The 16,133-nt window shown below is 39.4% G+C and overlaps 1 protein-coding gene across 1 annotated transcript in view; it reads left to right on the top strand.

The window, feature by feature from the left end:
• Window positions 1-307: 307 nt before the first annotated feature.
• ACMSD (aminocarboxymuconate semialdehyde decarboxylase) overlaps window positions 308-16,133 on the top strand; it is a 646,933-nt gene continuing 631,107 nt past the window's right edge. The window contains exon 1 of the mRNA XM_085645777.1: window positions 308-463. Within this exon, the coding sequence (XP_085501903.1) occupies window positions 323-463 (141 nt within the window). The 5' untranslated portion in view covers window positions 308-322. The remainder of the gene's footprint in view (window positions 464-16,133) is intronic.

Genomic DNA, 16,133 nt, shown 5'->3' with positions numbered 1-16,133 from the left:
CGTCCTGAATTTGCACCCATGCCTGTTGGTCACACTAGGGTTCCCTCGCAGGGGCTTCAGCCGGGGCTTGCGTTACGCCTCTGTTCAGGTTAAAATATAGCCCAACTTTCTAATCTGCACAATTCAATGAAATACACCTCACTGTGTACTTTGCATACTGCGCATTATAGTAAACTCAGCAGCTTTGAACCGAAAGCTATTTCAGCTATGTGTTTGTACTCTGAACTTGAGGCGGGCTGAGTAGAAAGGCAGTGGCCCGGTCTGCTCGCTGATTGGCCACCTTCCGTTCAACCTCGCGGGCGTTAACCAGCAGCCCACGTTCATGGACAGCCTTCACAGTAGACTGCACGGCCAGGCAGCTGGAGCGCGCGCCTTTTACTTACAGCACAGGGCTGAATCTTCCAAGATGAAAATCGACATTCATAGCCATATTCTTCCCAGGGACTGGCCTGATCTTAAAGAGGTAATATTATTATTTTTTTTTAAACTTTATATGTTTTTTCTGTAAGATTCGGGACACTGCCACAGACAGACTTGTGGCTTCCAGTGAACAAGGCTATGAGGCAAGTGAAAGGGCGCTTTTTCTGTCGAAATCTGTACAAATATCTTTACTAAAGTTTGGACTGTTCGTCCTGTATGCAATAACATTTTTGCACTGCTCAGTAGGTGTAAATGTTGGATCAAAACTGCACCAACAGTATCATTTATATAATCCAGAAATGTTGTAGCAATAGCAAAAATGTAAGTGTGTGTGCAATCTGGTCCTTGTTGGATTTCTTGTAAAACATTTGCTAATGTTGCAGATGATAGAAAGCCAGATTTGTGTGCCTCAATGTATATCCAGTTCAATATAAAAAACGGAGACGGTTCTTGTTAAGTTTCTTTACGTTTGTTGTAGTAACTGTTATTATAATCAGGCTGCCTTCAGCTATAACTATAGCATTGTGCATGTAGTGTTAACCTCCGCATTAGGTAGTGCTGGGCTACGCATTATGCAGTATTAGCCTACGTTGAAGTGCATGGCCGTGTTACTCCAGTTTGTTGTTGTTTTAAGCGGTGTACACATGACATGTCACCAATGATTAGTTTGTGTACACGGTATTCAAAGATTGGTTTCTAGCTTTAAATTTGCTATGCCAACAGATTATGGGCATTGTAATGTCAACCATTGGTCTCTAGTACATTATAATAATATGGTAGAATAATCTTTTACCACGTCACACCCGAGGAAGCACAGTACGTCTTAATTTCCTTGCACTATACACAGTTCTCATTGTGATCAGTGCACTTTGCTTTGTAACGCGCTGCTAGCTTTGACAGATGCACTTCTAAGTTCAAAAGAGTTTTATTAAACAAATAAAGGTGTCAGAACAGCAGCAAACCAAAAATATAGCAGTAACATGAGCAATGAAGTAAAATATGACTATGGAAAGAAACATGAGACTAAAAGATAACAAATGATTGAGGCTATACAACAAAAAGCAGTACTAGATAAATATGCAGTAAAAAGTAACATAATAAATGCAAAGGAACATAAAGGTCAATCAAGGAGGTTTAGAGACTTCTTGCTGAGAGGGGGGCAAATGAAACGAAGGAGACGAGCGTTTAGCACACTTATCAAGGTACAGGGTTACAGGGAGCCAGAGTTCCTGTCGTGTTTTGGCCAGATTGAGGGGGTAAATAAACACAGTATCTAGCCGATGATTATGACATACATTGTACCACCATGCTCTAAAAGACACATTAGCAGAATTTTTCCAAATGACCGTAATTTGCTGAAATGCAACAGCTAGCAATAAATCAACAATTTGCACATTAAAATCAATATCAACCCAACAAGGGGAGATACTACCTAAAAAAATGTTAACAAGGGAGAAGGGAAGTGCAGTGTGAAATATGACATTAATTTGGGTCCAGGCTTGTTTCCAAAAGTTGTGCGTGGCGGCACAGGAAAAAAGCATGTGAAAAAGAGTAGCTTTAGAGGTCGAGCAAGACCAGCAAAGGTCAGGGACTAGAGGAAACCTCTTATTTAACATATGGGGTGAGAAGAGAAGTCTATTGTAGATAAAAAAGAGGGTTTGTGTGAGGGAAGCAGCTCTGGAAGACTTGCGGAGCTTGGACCACAGTTTATCCCACAAAGAGGTGGGCCAAGAAATGCCGAAATCAGATTCCCATTGTTCTTCTACTGTGGATTTTTGCCTAGGTGCAAGAGTGACGCGAAATGAGTGATAGATTGAGGAGGCTGTGGGCTGGGAGCGTAACAAAGAATGGAGGTGCGCAGAAGAACTGGGAAGATCAAGATGATTGGGGGAAGTAGAAAGTTTGGCAAATGTGGACATAATTGCAGACTTAAGTAGAGTATATTTTCGAAGGAAGGAGTGAGGAAGATCAAACTTTTGACTAAGAAGGAGGAAAGGTAAGAAGTCGGAACCAGAAAAGAGATGGGACACCCAAATCAAACCCTTTTGTCTCCAAGATCTCCAATAAAAGGGTTTATGATTAATGAGAATACTATTATTATACCAGATGGTGGTGCTGAGAAAGTCGGCTACAGAAGAGGGGGGACTGGGGGACGTGGAGAGGAGAAGCTTGGTGGTGAACTTATGAATGGGAGTGGAAAGAACCTGGGGCTTACGAGAAAATGAGAGATACTCAGCGAAGGTGAAGGGGGATAAAGCAAGACGTTCAAGAACAAGCCATAAGGGGGAAGATACAGCAGGATCTCGCAACCAAAGAGAGGCTTGTCGCAAAAGAAATGCTTTGTGGTAAGAGGGAAAATCTGGAAAGTTAACCCCACCCTCTGATTTAGGAAGACGTAGTCTGCCTAAAGACATACGCGCTTTTTTGCCTGACCAGAGGAAAGAAGAAAAAACAGTATTGATTTTCTTAAAAAACTTAGCTGGGATAGGTACTGGAATATTGGATATGGTGTATAGAACTATTGGGGAGAGCATCATTTTAATCGTGTCGAGGCGACCCCACCAGGAAAGGTAAAGTGGGTGCCATCTGGAAGTAAGGTCGGACAATTTCTGAGTACATTTAGTGAGGCACAACGAGATAGTATCGAGGATAGAAGGGGCAATATACAAACCAAGGTATTTAATATGTGAGGGACTCCAAGTGAAATTGGACGCAACAAAATCAGGTTTAAAGGTAAATTTAGTAAGGGGTAGAATTTCGCATTTGTCATTATTTAATTTGTAACCAGAAATTTGGGAGTACTCGCGGACTTCATTGAGAAACGTAGGAATAGAGATGGCAGGGTTGGACATAAAGAGTAGGCTATCATCGGCGTAAGCAGCAAGTTTAATATTTGTTTGGGCGGTTTGGAAACCATGTAGATTAGGATTTTGGCGAAGTTTTGAAAGAAAGGGTTCTAATGCTAGATTAAAAAGAAAAGGGGAGAGGGGGCAACCCTGACGGACTCCTCTACCTAGGCTGAAAAAAGAAGAGACTAGACCATTAGCACAGACCGCTGCTCTGGGGCTGGAATAAAGAAAAGAAACAAAAGAGATAAAATTAGGACCAAACCCGAACCATCTGAGGGCGGAGAAAAGGAAAGTCCACTCTACTCTGCAAACACTTTCTCTGCGTCCAAAGCAATTGCCGCTAGCGAATCCTGGAACTTTGAGGATTTGGACAGGACATTAAACAGAAGTCTAGTATTGTCTGTAATAAAACGACCCTTAACAAATCCAGATTGTTCCGGGCCCAACAGTTCAGGAAGAAAAGGATCTAATCTTAAAGCAAGAGATTTAGCGTATAATTTGTAGTCAATGTTAACCAAAGAGATTGGTCTGTAATTCTTGCAATGTTGGGTGTCTTTTCCTTCTTTAGGTATGATACAAATATGGGCATCTGAGAAAGTGCCAGAGGAGGCACCACTAAGTATAAAAGAATCAATAAGTGAATGCAACCTAGGTAATAGAAATTTAGAGAAGTGTAAATAAAATTCAACGGTAAATCCATCCGGACCTGGAGCTTTATCCTTCTTAAGTGACTGAAGTGCAATGTGTAATTTAGAAACAGAAATGGGTAATTCAAGAATGTAGAGATCAACAGGAAAATGAGGAGGTGCCTTAATGGTGGAAAAAAAGGTAGCTAGGTCTTGAGCGGAGGGATGAGTTTCAGAAGAGTAGAGCGTGGAGTAAAAACGGGAAAATTTCTCTAAAATATCAACATCTGTATGTTTTAAAACAGAATTAACATCATAAACAGATTCAATATTCAATCTGTGTTGCTTAACATTTAAATAGTTGGCTAAAATCTTGCCCGCCTTGTTCTTTCCCCCATAAAATTTTGAGCTAGATTTCAATAAATATAGTGAGGCATCGTCAGTGGATTGTTTGTTAAATTGCATCTTAGCCTCAATAAGAGTAGTCAAACTTTCCTGCGAATGAGAGGTATAAAAAGAGTGCTCCAAATTTTTAATCTTGAGGAAAAGATCATTCGCAATTTTACGAGCGATCTTATGTTTTCTGGACACATAATCAATGATGAAACCTCTGGCCGCAGCCTTATAAGCGTACAGATAGCATGCTTGGGCAAAGTGGGCGTATCATTAATGACAAAAAACTCTGTGGTGAATTCAACAAAGGAAGTGGTGAACTTGGGATCTAGGAGTAAAGTGTTATTAAAGCGCCAACGTTTTGGTCCAGTGGGCCTGGGTAAGATATCAATGTTGGCTAGCACTGGGGCATGATCGGAAAACAAGATGGGGCCAATGTCAGCGTGAGTAAGGGACTGTGAGATATGATGGGAAAGGAAAATGTAATCAATACGGGACTGTGAGTGGTGGGATGGGGAATAGAAGGTAAACTCCTTAGTAGTAGGGTTACAAAGACGCCAGGCATCAATGAGTTTGTGCTGGGATATTGCTTGAGCAAACAATTTGTGAGACTTATTAGGGATATAAGATACTTTAGAATGTCCATCCAAAAAGGGGTCAAGGGGCAAGTTGCAGTCTCCCGCCATAAAAAATTATCATCAACGTATTCAGAAATACGAGAAGCCATTGTGCGCCAAAAGGAGGGGTTACCGCCAGTGGGTGCGTAAATGTTGAGAAGGGAGATGGGGATACCCTTCGAGGAAAGTTTGACGTACAACCATCTTCCTTCGGGATCCGACTCAGAGATCAAGAGCGAGTGAGAGAGAGATTTACGAATTAATATAACCACACCATTTCTTTTACCATCACCAGGAGCAGAGAATACATTGCCTACCCAACCTCTTTTAAGCTTGGCAGCTTCAATGTCAGACAAATGGGTTTCTTGCAAAAAGGCAATATCGACATTCAACTTGGCTAAATGTGAAAGAATATTTTGTCTCTTAATAGGAGAATGGAGACCTTTAACATTCCAGGAAACAATACGTACTGCCATTAAGAAAAATTAAAGAAATAATGCAAAGAAAAATTAAAACATCGAGAAAAAGCCTCATGGAAAGTGAAAACGTAAGAAAAGGAAAAAAGAAAAAAGAGATAAGAATAAAGAGAGGATGAAGCGTGCAAAAGAAAGAAGAGGGAAGGAGGATTAAGAGATATCATGAAGATAGAGAAAAGCCAAGGTGAAGTTAAGATCCATGAAAAGGTAAGATGAAGTGCAAAGAATTCCGTAAGTAAGGACAGGTGAGAGAGAAAAAAGAAAAAGCACAAAAAGGTCAACGAATCAATAAGAGAAGAGAAAAAAATAACAGAAGAAGAAAAATATATAAAGGAGTCAAGGGAGGAATGAAGTAACAGGATGAGACTATATTGAAAACGAAGGAAATGTGACCAAGGGAGCCAACAAGTGATAAAGATAAAGGAGAAGAGAGATAGGAAAGAAGAAATCGGGCATGTAAAGGGTACTGACACCAATAAACCTGAAAGTGTGAAGAAAAGAATCAAAATAAGGAAAAACAAAACAAGAACAAACATGTCAGAAAAAGAATGAGGAATACTCACAAGGGGTAATTGAGGAAAGATACAATCAGGAACAGGAACAGACAAGGGCGTACGTGAATGCGGCGAGAGGGAGGTAGGACCAACTGGAGAAGGCAGGACACTCGGGGTCAGGGAAACGTCCAACCAGAGAAACGGGACGGAACGCATAACATTGATCTGTGGAGAAAGAAAGGTAATAAGGTTAGATATCGGCAGATGACAAGGGCATAAGACAAACAAAGAATAGAACAAACCAAGGAATCATATCAGCAATAATAAATACTGCAATGGAGAACAAGCACTCAACAAGAGATCAAACACATTTAAGAACAGTGGAATTAGAAAAAACAAAAAGAAACAACAAATGTAAGAAATTGGAGCATCAGTATAAGACTTCAGAAGAAAGTCACGTTGGATGAGAAGAGAAAGGACCAGAAAGCTCCATATCTGCTTGGCCGCAGGAATTCAGGAAACTCCGAAGTCGCGTAGGCTCCTCATAGGTCGTAGTCTTATTATTATAGGTGACTTTGAATAAGCAAGGATGGAAAAGGCCATATCTAGCACCAATGGAACGAAGGTCAGGTCTCATGTCCAAAAAGGCTTTACATCGACTTGCAGTAGCACTGGCGTAATCCTGTGCAAAGAACAAAGTGGAGCCCGACCAAGTAATACGGGGAGAGGCTCTGGCCGCAGAAAGAACTTTCAGTAGATCCGTGTACTACAAGAAATACATTATTACACCTCTAGGCTTCGCTGGTGTGGAGAGAGAGGTGGATGCTCGACCAAGCCTGTGGGCACGCTGGATATTAAGTGGGGTATCCTCAGGCAAGTGCAAAATCTTGGGAAGAAAAGACTTGAAGAAAGTGATGGGATCGCTCCCCTCGCATCCTTCCACCATGCCGTAAAGGCGAAGATTATTGCATCTATTCCGGTTTTCCAAGTCCTCCACCTGCTTCTGGAGAGAGGAGATCTGCGCATGCATATGTGTAACCTTGGCTGCAGAACCCTGAAGAGAGGAGACGTCACGTTCTACCGATGACACTCGTTCATCCAACCGGGTCCAATTGTCAGTGAGAACCTGCAACTTGGCGTTGGTTTCTTCCATGAAAGGGCGCAGGGCCCGTATCTCTTCCAGAAGTAACTCCATCGAAATGGTCGAAGATGACTTGGGAGGCGAAGGCGGATCTTTTTTTAAACGTTTAGGCGTCATTTTTCCTGAAGACTGTGAGGAAGGTTCCATGTCCAGCGCCGTCTCGTTGGTAGGAGGGGACTGAGAAGCTTCCAACTGAGCCAATTCCGTAAAGAGCTTAGAGTTTTTAATGTAATTACGCTTTTGGAGCTTGCTGGAACCTTCGGCCATAGATGCGGCTGCGAAATGTGGACACCCACTACCAAACCGGGGGCAGGCGCAGATACGTTACAGGGTTCAAAACACGTGAGATGAAAAAAAAAAAGGAAGCAAGTAGGGAGCCTTGATGGGTAAAAAGTGCCAATCCTGAAAAGCAACAGTACCAGAAAACCAGGAAACGCAGATGCAGAGGCTCAAAATGGCCGCCAGATGTGAGGAGAGCAAAAAAAATTAAGTCCAGGAAACATTTTTGGCATTTGAGGTGCTAGAGGTGCTGAAAGCGAGTGAAATCCAATGCAGCAACCAGGAGTGGAGCGCCTGATAGACGCGCTGCTGAAGAGATAGACGAGCACATCCACAAAACGGCGGTCGCGGCCGATGCAGAGACACGACCGGGAGATAGAGGTGAATAAATTATGAAGCAGGTTTACCGCGGCATTGAAGGGAGGCTCAGAATACTCCAGGGACCTTCCGAGACGAGAGGCAGTTCTCCATTGTCCTTTTTGTAAGTGCGAACCGCCAGTAAACTCTGGTGTGGACGGAGCCTTCACACCGGCGCCGCCATCTCCTCGGGCGCCTAGCCACGCCCCCGACAGATGCACTTCTCATTGTAATCTTTGCTCTCCCTATTGACGGATTCAAGGCACATATGTCGCGCACATTACCATAAAGTGCTGGTGCTCCATGCATGCATTACTGTGATCGGTGCACTCTGCAGTATGTCCAGTAAACGGCAACTGATCTTTTCATTTCAATGCGAGCACTTTGGATTGTGTTCAATGCCCTTCCGGATGCAGTACCGGAAATCGTGTATGGACTATTGTTCTACCTTAATATCGTAGCCAAAAGAGCAAGAAGCAAAACACAGACAGATAAGTGCACAGCGGGAGGTTTAGATTTACCATACCTCATCTAAGTACCTTGCAGATAAATATTTATATATATTCACTGAAAAAACCATAGGTTTCAGGGGTGTTATAGTTAGCTGGACATTTCCCTCATACAAAACCCTAGAAATTCCCCGTTATAGTTAGTTCAGCTAACTATAACTCGCGCGCCCCCGCAATGCACTGCTGATGACATCACATATTACATCACTCATGACATGGTCAGTGACATCACTCATGACATCACTGATGACATCTCAAATGACATCACTGATGACATCACTGATGACATCATCCAGTGAGTCTGTGTTTCTGTAAAGTTTTAATATGTTTAATTTATATAGGGAAAGGCCTATGGAAGAATGAGTGGGTGTATAAGTGTGTGAATGGATGATTTTCTAGGTGCGTGACTGACTCTATAAGTGAGTCATTAAATGTATCTTACTGCAGACTAGTGACTAATCTGTGTGAATGTCTGTATCTGTCTGTCTGTTGGTGTATAAGTTGCTGCATGGTTTTGTTAATAGCTATATGAGTGTCTATATGGGTTATTGATTGGTTGTCTGAGTATCTGTATGGGTGCCTGAGTGTTTGTGTGGGTAGGGTGTGTGTGACTCTGTGCATAGATGTGTGAGTGGGTGATTCTATGGGTGCATGGTTTTAAGAGTGCATCTGTGATGGACTGTATGGTTGGGTGAGTGTATGTATGGGTGTGGTAGTGATTGAATGCATATCTCAGTGGTACATGTGTGAGTAACTACGTATGTGAAAGGCAGGGTATATGTGTGTAAGAGTATATAACTGGGTATATGTGAGAGTGTGTGATTGTGAGAGTGGCTGTATGGATGAGTGTGTGCTTGTATCAGTAATTGTATAAGAGCGTAAGAACGTGGTAGTATTTTTATGAGTAAGTGAACTTGTGTGTGTATAACTGTATAGGTGAGTAAATTGGAGTGTGATTAATTATTTGCATGATTGACTAGGTGTGTGAGTATGTCTATGGATGATTGGCGGTGTCTGAGTGTCTATATAGGTGTATAAATGCATATGATAGTCCTGTACTGAGTGACTGTAAGTATGAGTGACTCTACAGGTGAGTGAGTGGAGGTGTAGACCTAAGAGTCAAAGAGTGGTTATGTAATTATTGGTATTGGAGTATCTATGGTTTTGAGAATGGCCGTCTGAAATTTTTAGTCGGTGTATCAAAGGTTATATTAGGGTGTGAGAAGATGCACTAATTTATTACATGGATGATGTCATCAGTGATGTCATGTGAGATGTCATCAGTGATGTCATCAGTTATGTCACTGACCATGTCATGAGTGATTGAATATGTGACGTCATCAGCATTGCATTGCGGGGGCGCGCGATTTATAGTTAGCTGAATCTAACTATAATGGGGGAATTTCTTGGCTTTTGTACCAGGCAAATGTCCAGCTAACTATAAAACCCCTGAAACCTATGGTTTTTTCAGTGAATTTCTAATGTTTTTTAAATGCTAATTCCTAACTATAACGTGCATGAAACCTATGTTTTTTTCAGTGAATTTCAAAGGTTTTTTAAATGCTAATTCCTATCTATAATTTATCTCTAAAGCTATGATGTTTAATGATTTTCATTGATTTTCTAAATTTTTCAATTTCAGTGTGTCAATTCCTTTATTATGTTTTTAAAAATACTTTTTTATCCCCTTTATTTTAACTTATTTTTTCAATTAATTTTTTTAAAAATTAAAAAATATTATTTGTTTTTATTGGGTTTTTGTAAAAAAAATTGTTAATGTTTTAAAATATATTTTTATATTTTCAAAACTTTATATTTTATTTATTTTTTTCCATTTTTTTGGGATCCGCGCACCCTATGCGCACCGTTCTCGATCCCTACGGGAAAGCATCCGCATACGGTCAGCGATGGGTACGTGTTTGGTGCGTGATTGCACTGCGACCGGTACGCGACTCGACGCCTATACGATGCACGTTACGCGACGCTTGCGCGCTTCCGCGATGCATCATGTGCGTGTATGAAGCGGTGGGTGCGCGAATCCCGCAAAATATTTAACATTTAAAAAACATATATATATATATGTATTTCATGTGAATATTAATTGAAGACAAACTCTAAACTACTCATAAAAGTAATATATTTTTACATCTAATCCTATATTCTTTTTAAATTCAATTTCGCGGATGCACGCTGGGTGCTTGCTGCGTAAGCTCACGGTGCGCGGATCCCATGTGACCTGAAAAAAAGAGATTTGAATGGTTCATTACACTTCCTGTTCTAACTATTGAAAGACCCCACCCATTTCAATCATTTTTCTTTGACCTTCTTTGGAGGAGCATCTCTTTGCAGAGAAGAAGTTCTTTTGACTAAGTTTTCACTTAGCTCAAACTTTTTTCTTTAGAAACAATGGCTTCAGAGCAGTAGGCATCTCCTGGATCTCCTCATTCATCTGAGGGTGATTTTTTGGAAGAGCCACCACACCCACCACGTTTTTCATCTGTGGTGTGGAAATTTTTCACGTATCATGAGTGGCAAACAAAGACCAATGCCACCTTGGTGACCTGCAAGATCTGCCAGAGAGTGCTGTCCCATGGGGATCCACACAAAAAATATTCCTTTGGAACTGCGAGCATGATGAAGCATCTGAGGACCCTTCATCCGGTAAACCTTGCTCGGGAGGAATGCCGCAGAATGAGAGTCGTTCCTGCTCCTTCGGATTCATCGCAGCCAAGCACTTAAAAGGTGGATCCTTCTGCACAAAATTTGGACATCCGTCCACAGTTCCAATACTTGAAAGTGCTCTGCATAAAATGCAATGCATTTTATGCTACGGGGAGCAGTCAATTGATCTAATCTGCCGCAAGCAAGAGAGTCACCATTGCTAGTTTTTTTTCCCCCCTGAAGTTCATTGTTTTGTTCCTCCAGTTCTGTTTTTTCCTCTTTTTTTTTTCAAGAAAATTCATTTTTTTTTAAATTGTTCAAAAAAACAAAAAAAATATATAAAAGAAAAAAGAAGAAAAAAAAAGTTCTTCTAAGAACTAACTTTCCTGGTTTAAAAAAAGAGCTATATTTGTTTGTTGGTGTGTGAAAGTTTAGATGAATGTATGTGTAGTACGTAATTGAATGAATGAATGCATTAATAGCATATGGTGAATGTATAAGTGCAGAACTATGAGGAAGTGCTGCAGCATCCCACAGTAACCTCTTTAACTGCAGTGTGCTGTAGTACTTCCGAAGCACAGGGATGCAACATATGTACATAAATATGTTGCACATCTATGCTTCTCTCTGCACGGCTGCTTAAATTGCAGCCTTGTGGTGACACAGGCACCCTTGCACCATAGTGGAAGGCTCTCTGTGTCATGTGCTGTTTGTTTTTGTGCAGGAAGACACACCTTCCTGCACAAAAACAATCAGTAAACAATTTTTTCTCCTTCAATGTATGCTGAACATTTTAGCATGCATTAAAGATTTAAAAATGAGGAGAAAAGAAAACAATTCTCCTTGTTGTGCTTTCGTACACCAATTAGAGAATGGTGCAGCATTCACACACATATCGAGATTTATGATTTCTGATAAATCTGGAGATGTGTCTTGTTCTATGAGCATTCAGTGCAATCATGCACAACAACACTTATAGAACAACCTTTCAACGCAAAGTAGTGTGTATGATGAGGTTGTATTTACATGGAGTAGAAAAAGTACACAGAGCGCCTTTTCCTCTCTTTGTAAATATGAAAGAGTGTCTTGTGCAATAACTATGTTACAAAAAGTGACATATTTCTGTTTTAAAATTGCTTCCGAATGATAGAAGGTAAGCACAGAGTTTTGTCTGCAAAGATGCTCAAACAAGAATGATTGAAATAATTGCGGTCCTTCAATAGGTACAATGGCAAATATTATGACCCACTCAAATCTGTTTTTTTGGAGGTCACATAATATCCGATAACAGAGAGATGTCCAAACTACATAGGTATAAACAGAGTGTTTTTAAAAACTTTTTCAATCTTTGTAGGTTCTTGCAGGTCTGCCCATTCTGCATATTAATACTTAGTTAAACTTACCTTCACAGTAATAGAAATTAAAAATGCTGTACATTTTTTTCAGATATTTTTTGCAATGTAAATTGATGTAAATTGCTTATTTTAGAATTAGGATCTGTGAAAGAAAAAATAGTTATAAAATGTAATAATACATTTTTTACAACACAGCATAATTTCAACAAAGTAATTTGTTTGCCTTTTTGCTGTTCTCAGAATATATTGAATTTCACTAGAAATAGTGATTTCAATCGTAATCATCACTTAACAGCGGGCAAAAAAAAAACAATCAAAAGATTGTTTAAAAAAAAAAACAACATGCTATTCTCAGTAAAATACCACAAAATACAAATCACACATATATGAAATGCTTATGGCTGACAAAATTTTATAACTTTAACTTATAAAAACTGTAAATGTTGTCGCTTAAAAATATTCACTGAGTCAATGAGCACAAAAAAGTCCATAATTCAAACATATACCTTTCCTTGAGGCCAAATGGTATTTTTGCACTCCTTTTTTGTAAATTGTCCAATGGTAGTCCTATTAAATTATAATAATAAATTCCTCAGAGAATGAATTATCTTCCTAAAACTTTGACTTTAAAAATATTAGGTAGGAATTTTTTAATTCCCTAGGCAAACGTTGTTTGAAAACCAACTGGCAATCATTACAAAGTGTCCAGCCTTTGTCACATTTTAGATAGGCAGTGTAATGTCCAGATGTGGTGGAAGGACCATCATGGAAAATTATTGCAATTGCTACAAAAGTACTTCCTGATATTGATAGTTGTGTTGCTACAAACTGCTTTATTAAAGTATCCATCTTTCTTCCATCAGCTGTACAACGTTGCATCATTAAAATTATGTATTGTCCATATTTTGTTAAAAATAATGTGGATAACATTTCTGATTTACATTGGCTACACTCCATGTTTTGATTTGCACCTTTAACTAATTTATTGAAAGACACTGATTTACAGTCTGGTAATGTTAAATACAGAAATCTTTCAGTGTCTACATTAGTGGTACATGTATACATGCAATTTTCACAATGATGTTCCCATTTGTAAGAAAGGCCAAAAATATTTTCTATTTCTACACCTTCATTTTCAAAAATGGTAAGCATATACATTAAAAATTCCTGAGCATCTTGTTGGATATTTTGTGTAAATTGTGTAGAACCAGAACACACATCCAAAAGATCTGAAACAGATTGTATTTTACTTGTATCAATTTTTCATAAACAGAATGCAACAGAGAACAAAAAAGTTTTTGCAGATTCTGCATAATCTGTTCTTGCAAACCTTCAAGATAAAAAACAACATTGACCACTACATTAGCATAGCAGTTGACACCTGAACTATTTTCAAACTGATAACCAACAATCTCTTCAACAGTGTCCAATTTCTTTTTACTTCCAATCACAACATTATCTTGTTCTTTTCCCTTCTCAACACCTTCAGAACAGATAGTCTCAAACCTTCTTTTTCGACCAATCACACGCTTTTCAAATACAGGATATTGACCTAAATTTGGAGCATACACCCTTCTTAACCTATTATATTATTATTATTATTATTGAATTTGTTAGACGCACAGCTACCCTATTAGGGTTTCCCGGAGCAGATAAGTCTGAGTCAGACTAAGTAACTAGGCCAATTGCTGAATGAAGAGCCAGGTCTTAATGTCTCGGCGAAATTTTAAATACGAAGATTCCTGCTTCACATGATTAGGGAATTCCAAAGTTTTGGTCCAAGGTATGAGAAGGAGCGTCTGCCCATTCTTGTCAATTTGAACCTGGGAAGCATCAGGTTACCCTGGGCGGAGGAGCGCAGGGCACGATGCGGTGTGTAAGGGCAGATGAGTTCCCGTAGACACACTGGAGCTGCACCTTGCTTTATTTTGAAAATATGACAAAGAGCTTTGAATTTAATGCGGTTGCCAATGCAGAGCCAATGGAGATCCTGCAAAAAAGGAGTAACCGAGGCTCTCCTTGCAATGTGGCAGAGAAGGCGTGCTGCAGAATTTTGGACCATTTGCAGCCTCCTTAAAGGTTCCTTATTACAGCCTACATAGAGTATGTTCCCGTAGTCCAATCGAGACATGATAAGGGATTGGACTACGGTTCTTTGTGTGGAAAAAGGAAGCATCCAAATTATTTTCCGCAGCCATTTTAGTATGGAAAAGCAGGTACCCACAGTGCTCACTGCTTGTTGCAGCATGGAAAGTTGGCTCTTTTACACAGTTTGCATCTGCAGTAACCTTTGTCTCATTAAAATCAATCAAAAACAAACCAGATAATGTTCTGACTCGCGACAAAGCAACATATGCCATACCCTCTTTAAATACAGTAGATTCAATGTTCACCAATGCACTGTTTACACTTAATCCTTGAGATTTATGAATAGTCACTGCATATGCCAGAGAAAATGGAAATTGTTTCCTACGGACATATAAATCTTTAACAAGCAAAAAACGAACTGAACAACAACCAATTTCTTTAACTTCTTCAATCTGATCAAATTTAATTTTAAAAAATTCAATTCCTTCTTTTTTCTGATAATTAACAAAATCCACCACTTTACCCATTGCGCCATTAACTAAACCTTTTTCTACATCCAAATTACGCCTTAAAATTACCCGACAGTTTACACACGCATATAGTGTCTTTTCTAAACCAGCTGTTTTAGATATTTTTTTTTCTAAAGAATCCAGTATTGTTTTCAACTTTCCCGTCAAAATAAAAGTGATTCCTTCATGCTCTATTTTATCGATGGCTTCCATTTTTATAATTTCTTCATTTTCCAGTTTCAATAGTTCTTCGTTGAATATGGAACACTCGCGCAGTGTTGGCATTAAGCAGATGACTGATTTATTTTCAGCAATTTTCATGTACACTTTTGCAGGAACTACATATTCATTTGGAAACACATTGCAAAGTAATCAACTCTCCAAAGCTTGTTTGCCATGTTCTGTAAGAATTCCAATTCTTATATCTTGAAGAATACTTCCATATTCAGCATCATTTGCCTGTCGCATATTTGTTGTCAGTTCTTTGTATTCAAAATAAGTCCAAATGTTCACATTACCAACGCTACCAAGAGACTTTCTGGTATCTTCATGTGCAAGTGTTTTAAATACCGGTTGTCCTTTTACCGGAGTCAGTTGCAGTAGATCTCCAAAAACTATGACGTGTTTTCCTCCAAATAACACGTCATACTCTGTTTTAAGAATTTGCTGTATTCTTAAATGCACAAAGGCAAGCATCAAGTTTGAGACCATGCTCACCTCATCAATAATGAGAAGTTTCAGATAGCTTGTGGTATTGCAATTTGTTCTCATGCTCTACTGGTAGCATTAGTAAACGATGTAAAGTAATTCCTTTAATGTTATGTGCTGCCAACCCAGTTGGAGCAGTGACAACACAAGACAAATGCGACTCAGTTGTTTTCTGCAGATAACTTGTAATTACTTTAATTAAGACATTTTTTCCTGTTCCAGCTTGACCACTTAATAAACCAATTGGAGTCTGGTGGTCTAATCGCTAAAGAGAAGTCAAAGATAACTCTACAGACAGTTGATGTTGGTCTTTAAACATTTCCTAGGACCCCCTCTACTTGTTAGTATTGTTAAAAAGACCAGCTTGACCACTCACACACATTCGGATAGGTTGAAATGATGTACATGAGCACCCTTTCTTTTCATGAAGTAATCCATGGTCAATCTGCTCTTTCACTTGTTGATATATTTGTTTCTGTTCAACATTTAGCTGTTCTTCTAAGTTTCCTAACTGTATTACATCTTCTTGAGCTTGATTCATTGCTGTTTCCACCTCATTCATGGCAGTCGCTGCTTCATTTCCAACAATTGGTTGTCCAAGTGGATCTTGACTCAGTGCAGCAGAACTTTGACTGTCTTGAGAACTGTCTC

This window comes from Triturus cristatus, chromosome 3_1 (assembly GCF_964204655.1).
Source record: "Triturus cristatus chromosome 3_1, aTriCri1.1, whole genome shotgun sequence".
NCBI classification, from domain to species: Eukaryota; Metazoa; Chordata; class Amphibia; order Caudata; family Salamandridae; genus Triturus; species Triturus cristatus.
The sequence above is the reverse complement of the archived record's forward strand: the minus strand, read 5'-3'. Positions and strand labels throughout refer to the sequence as shown.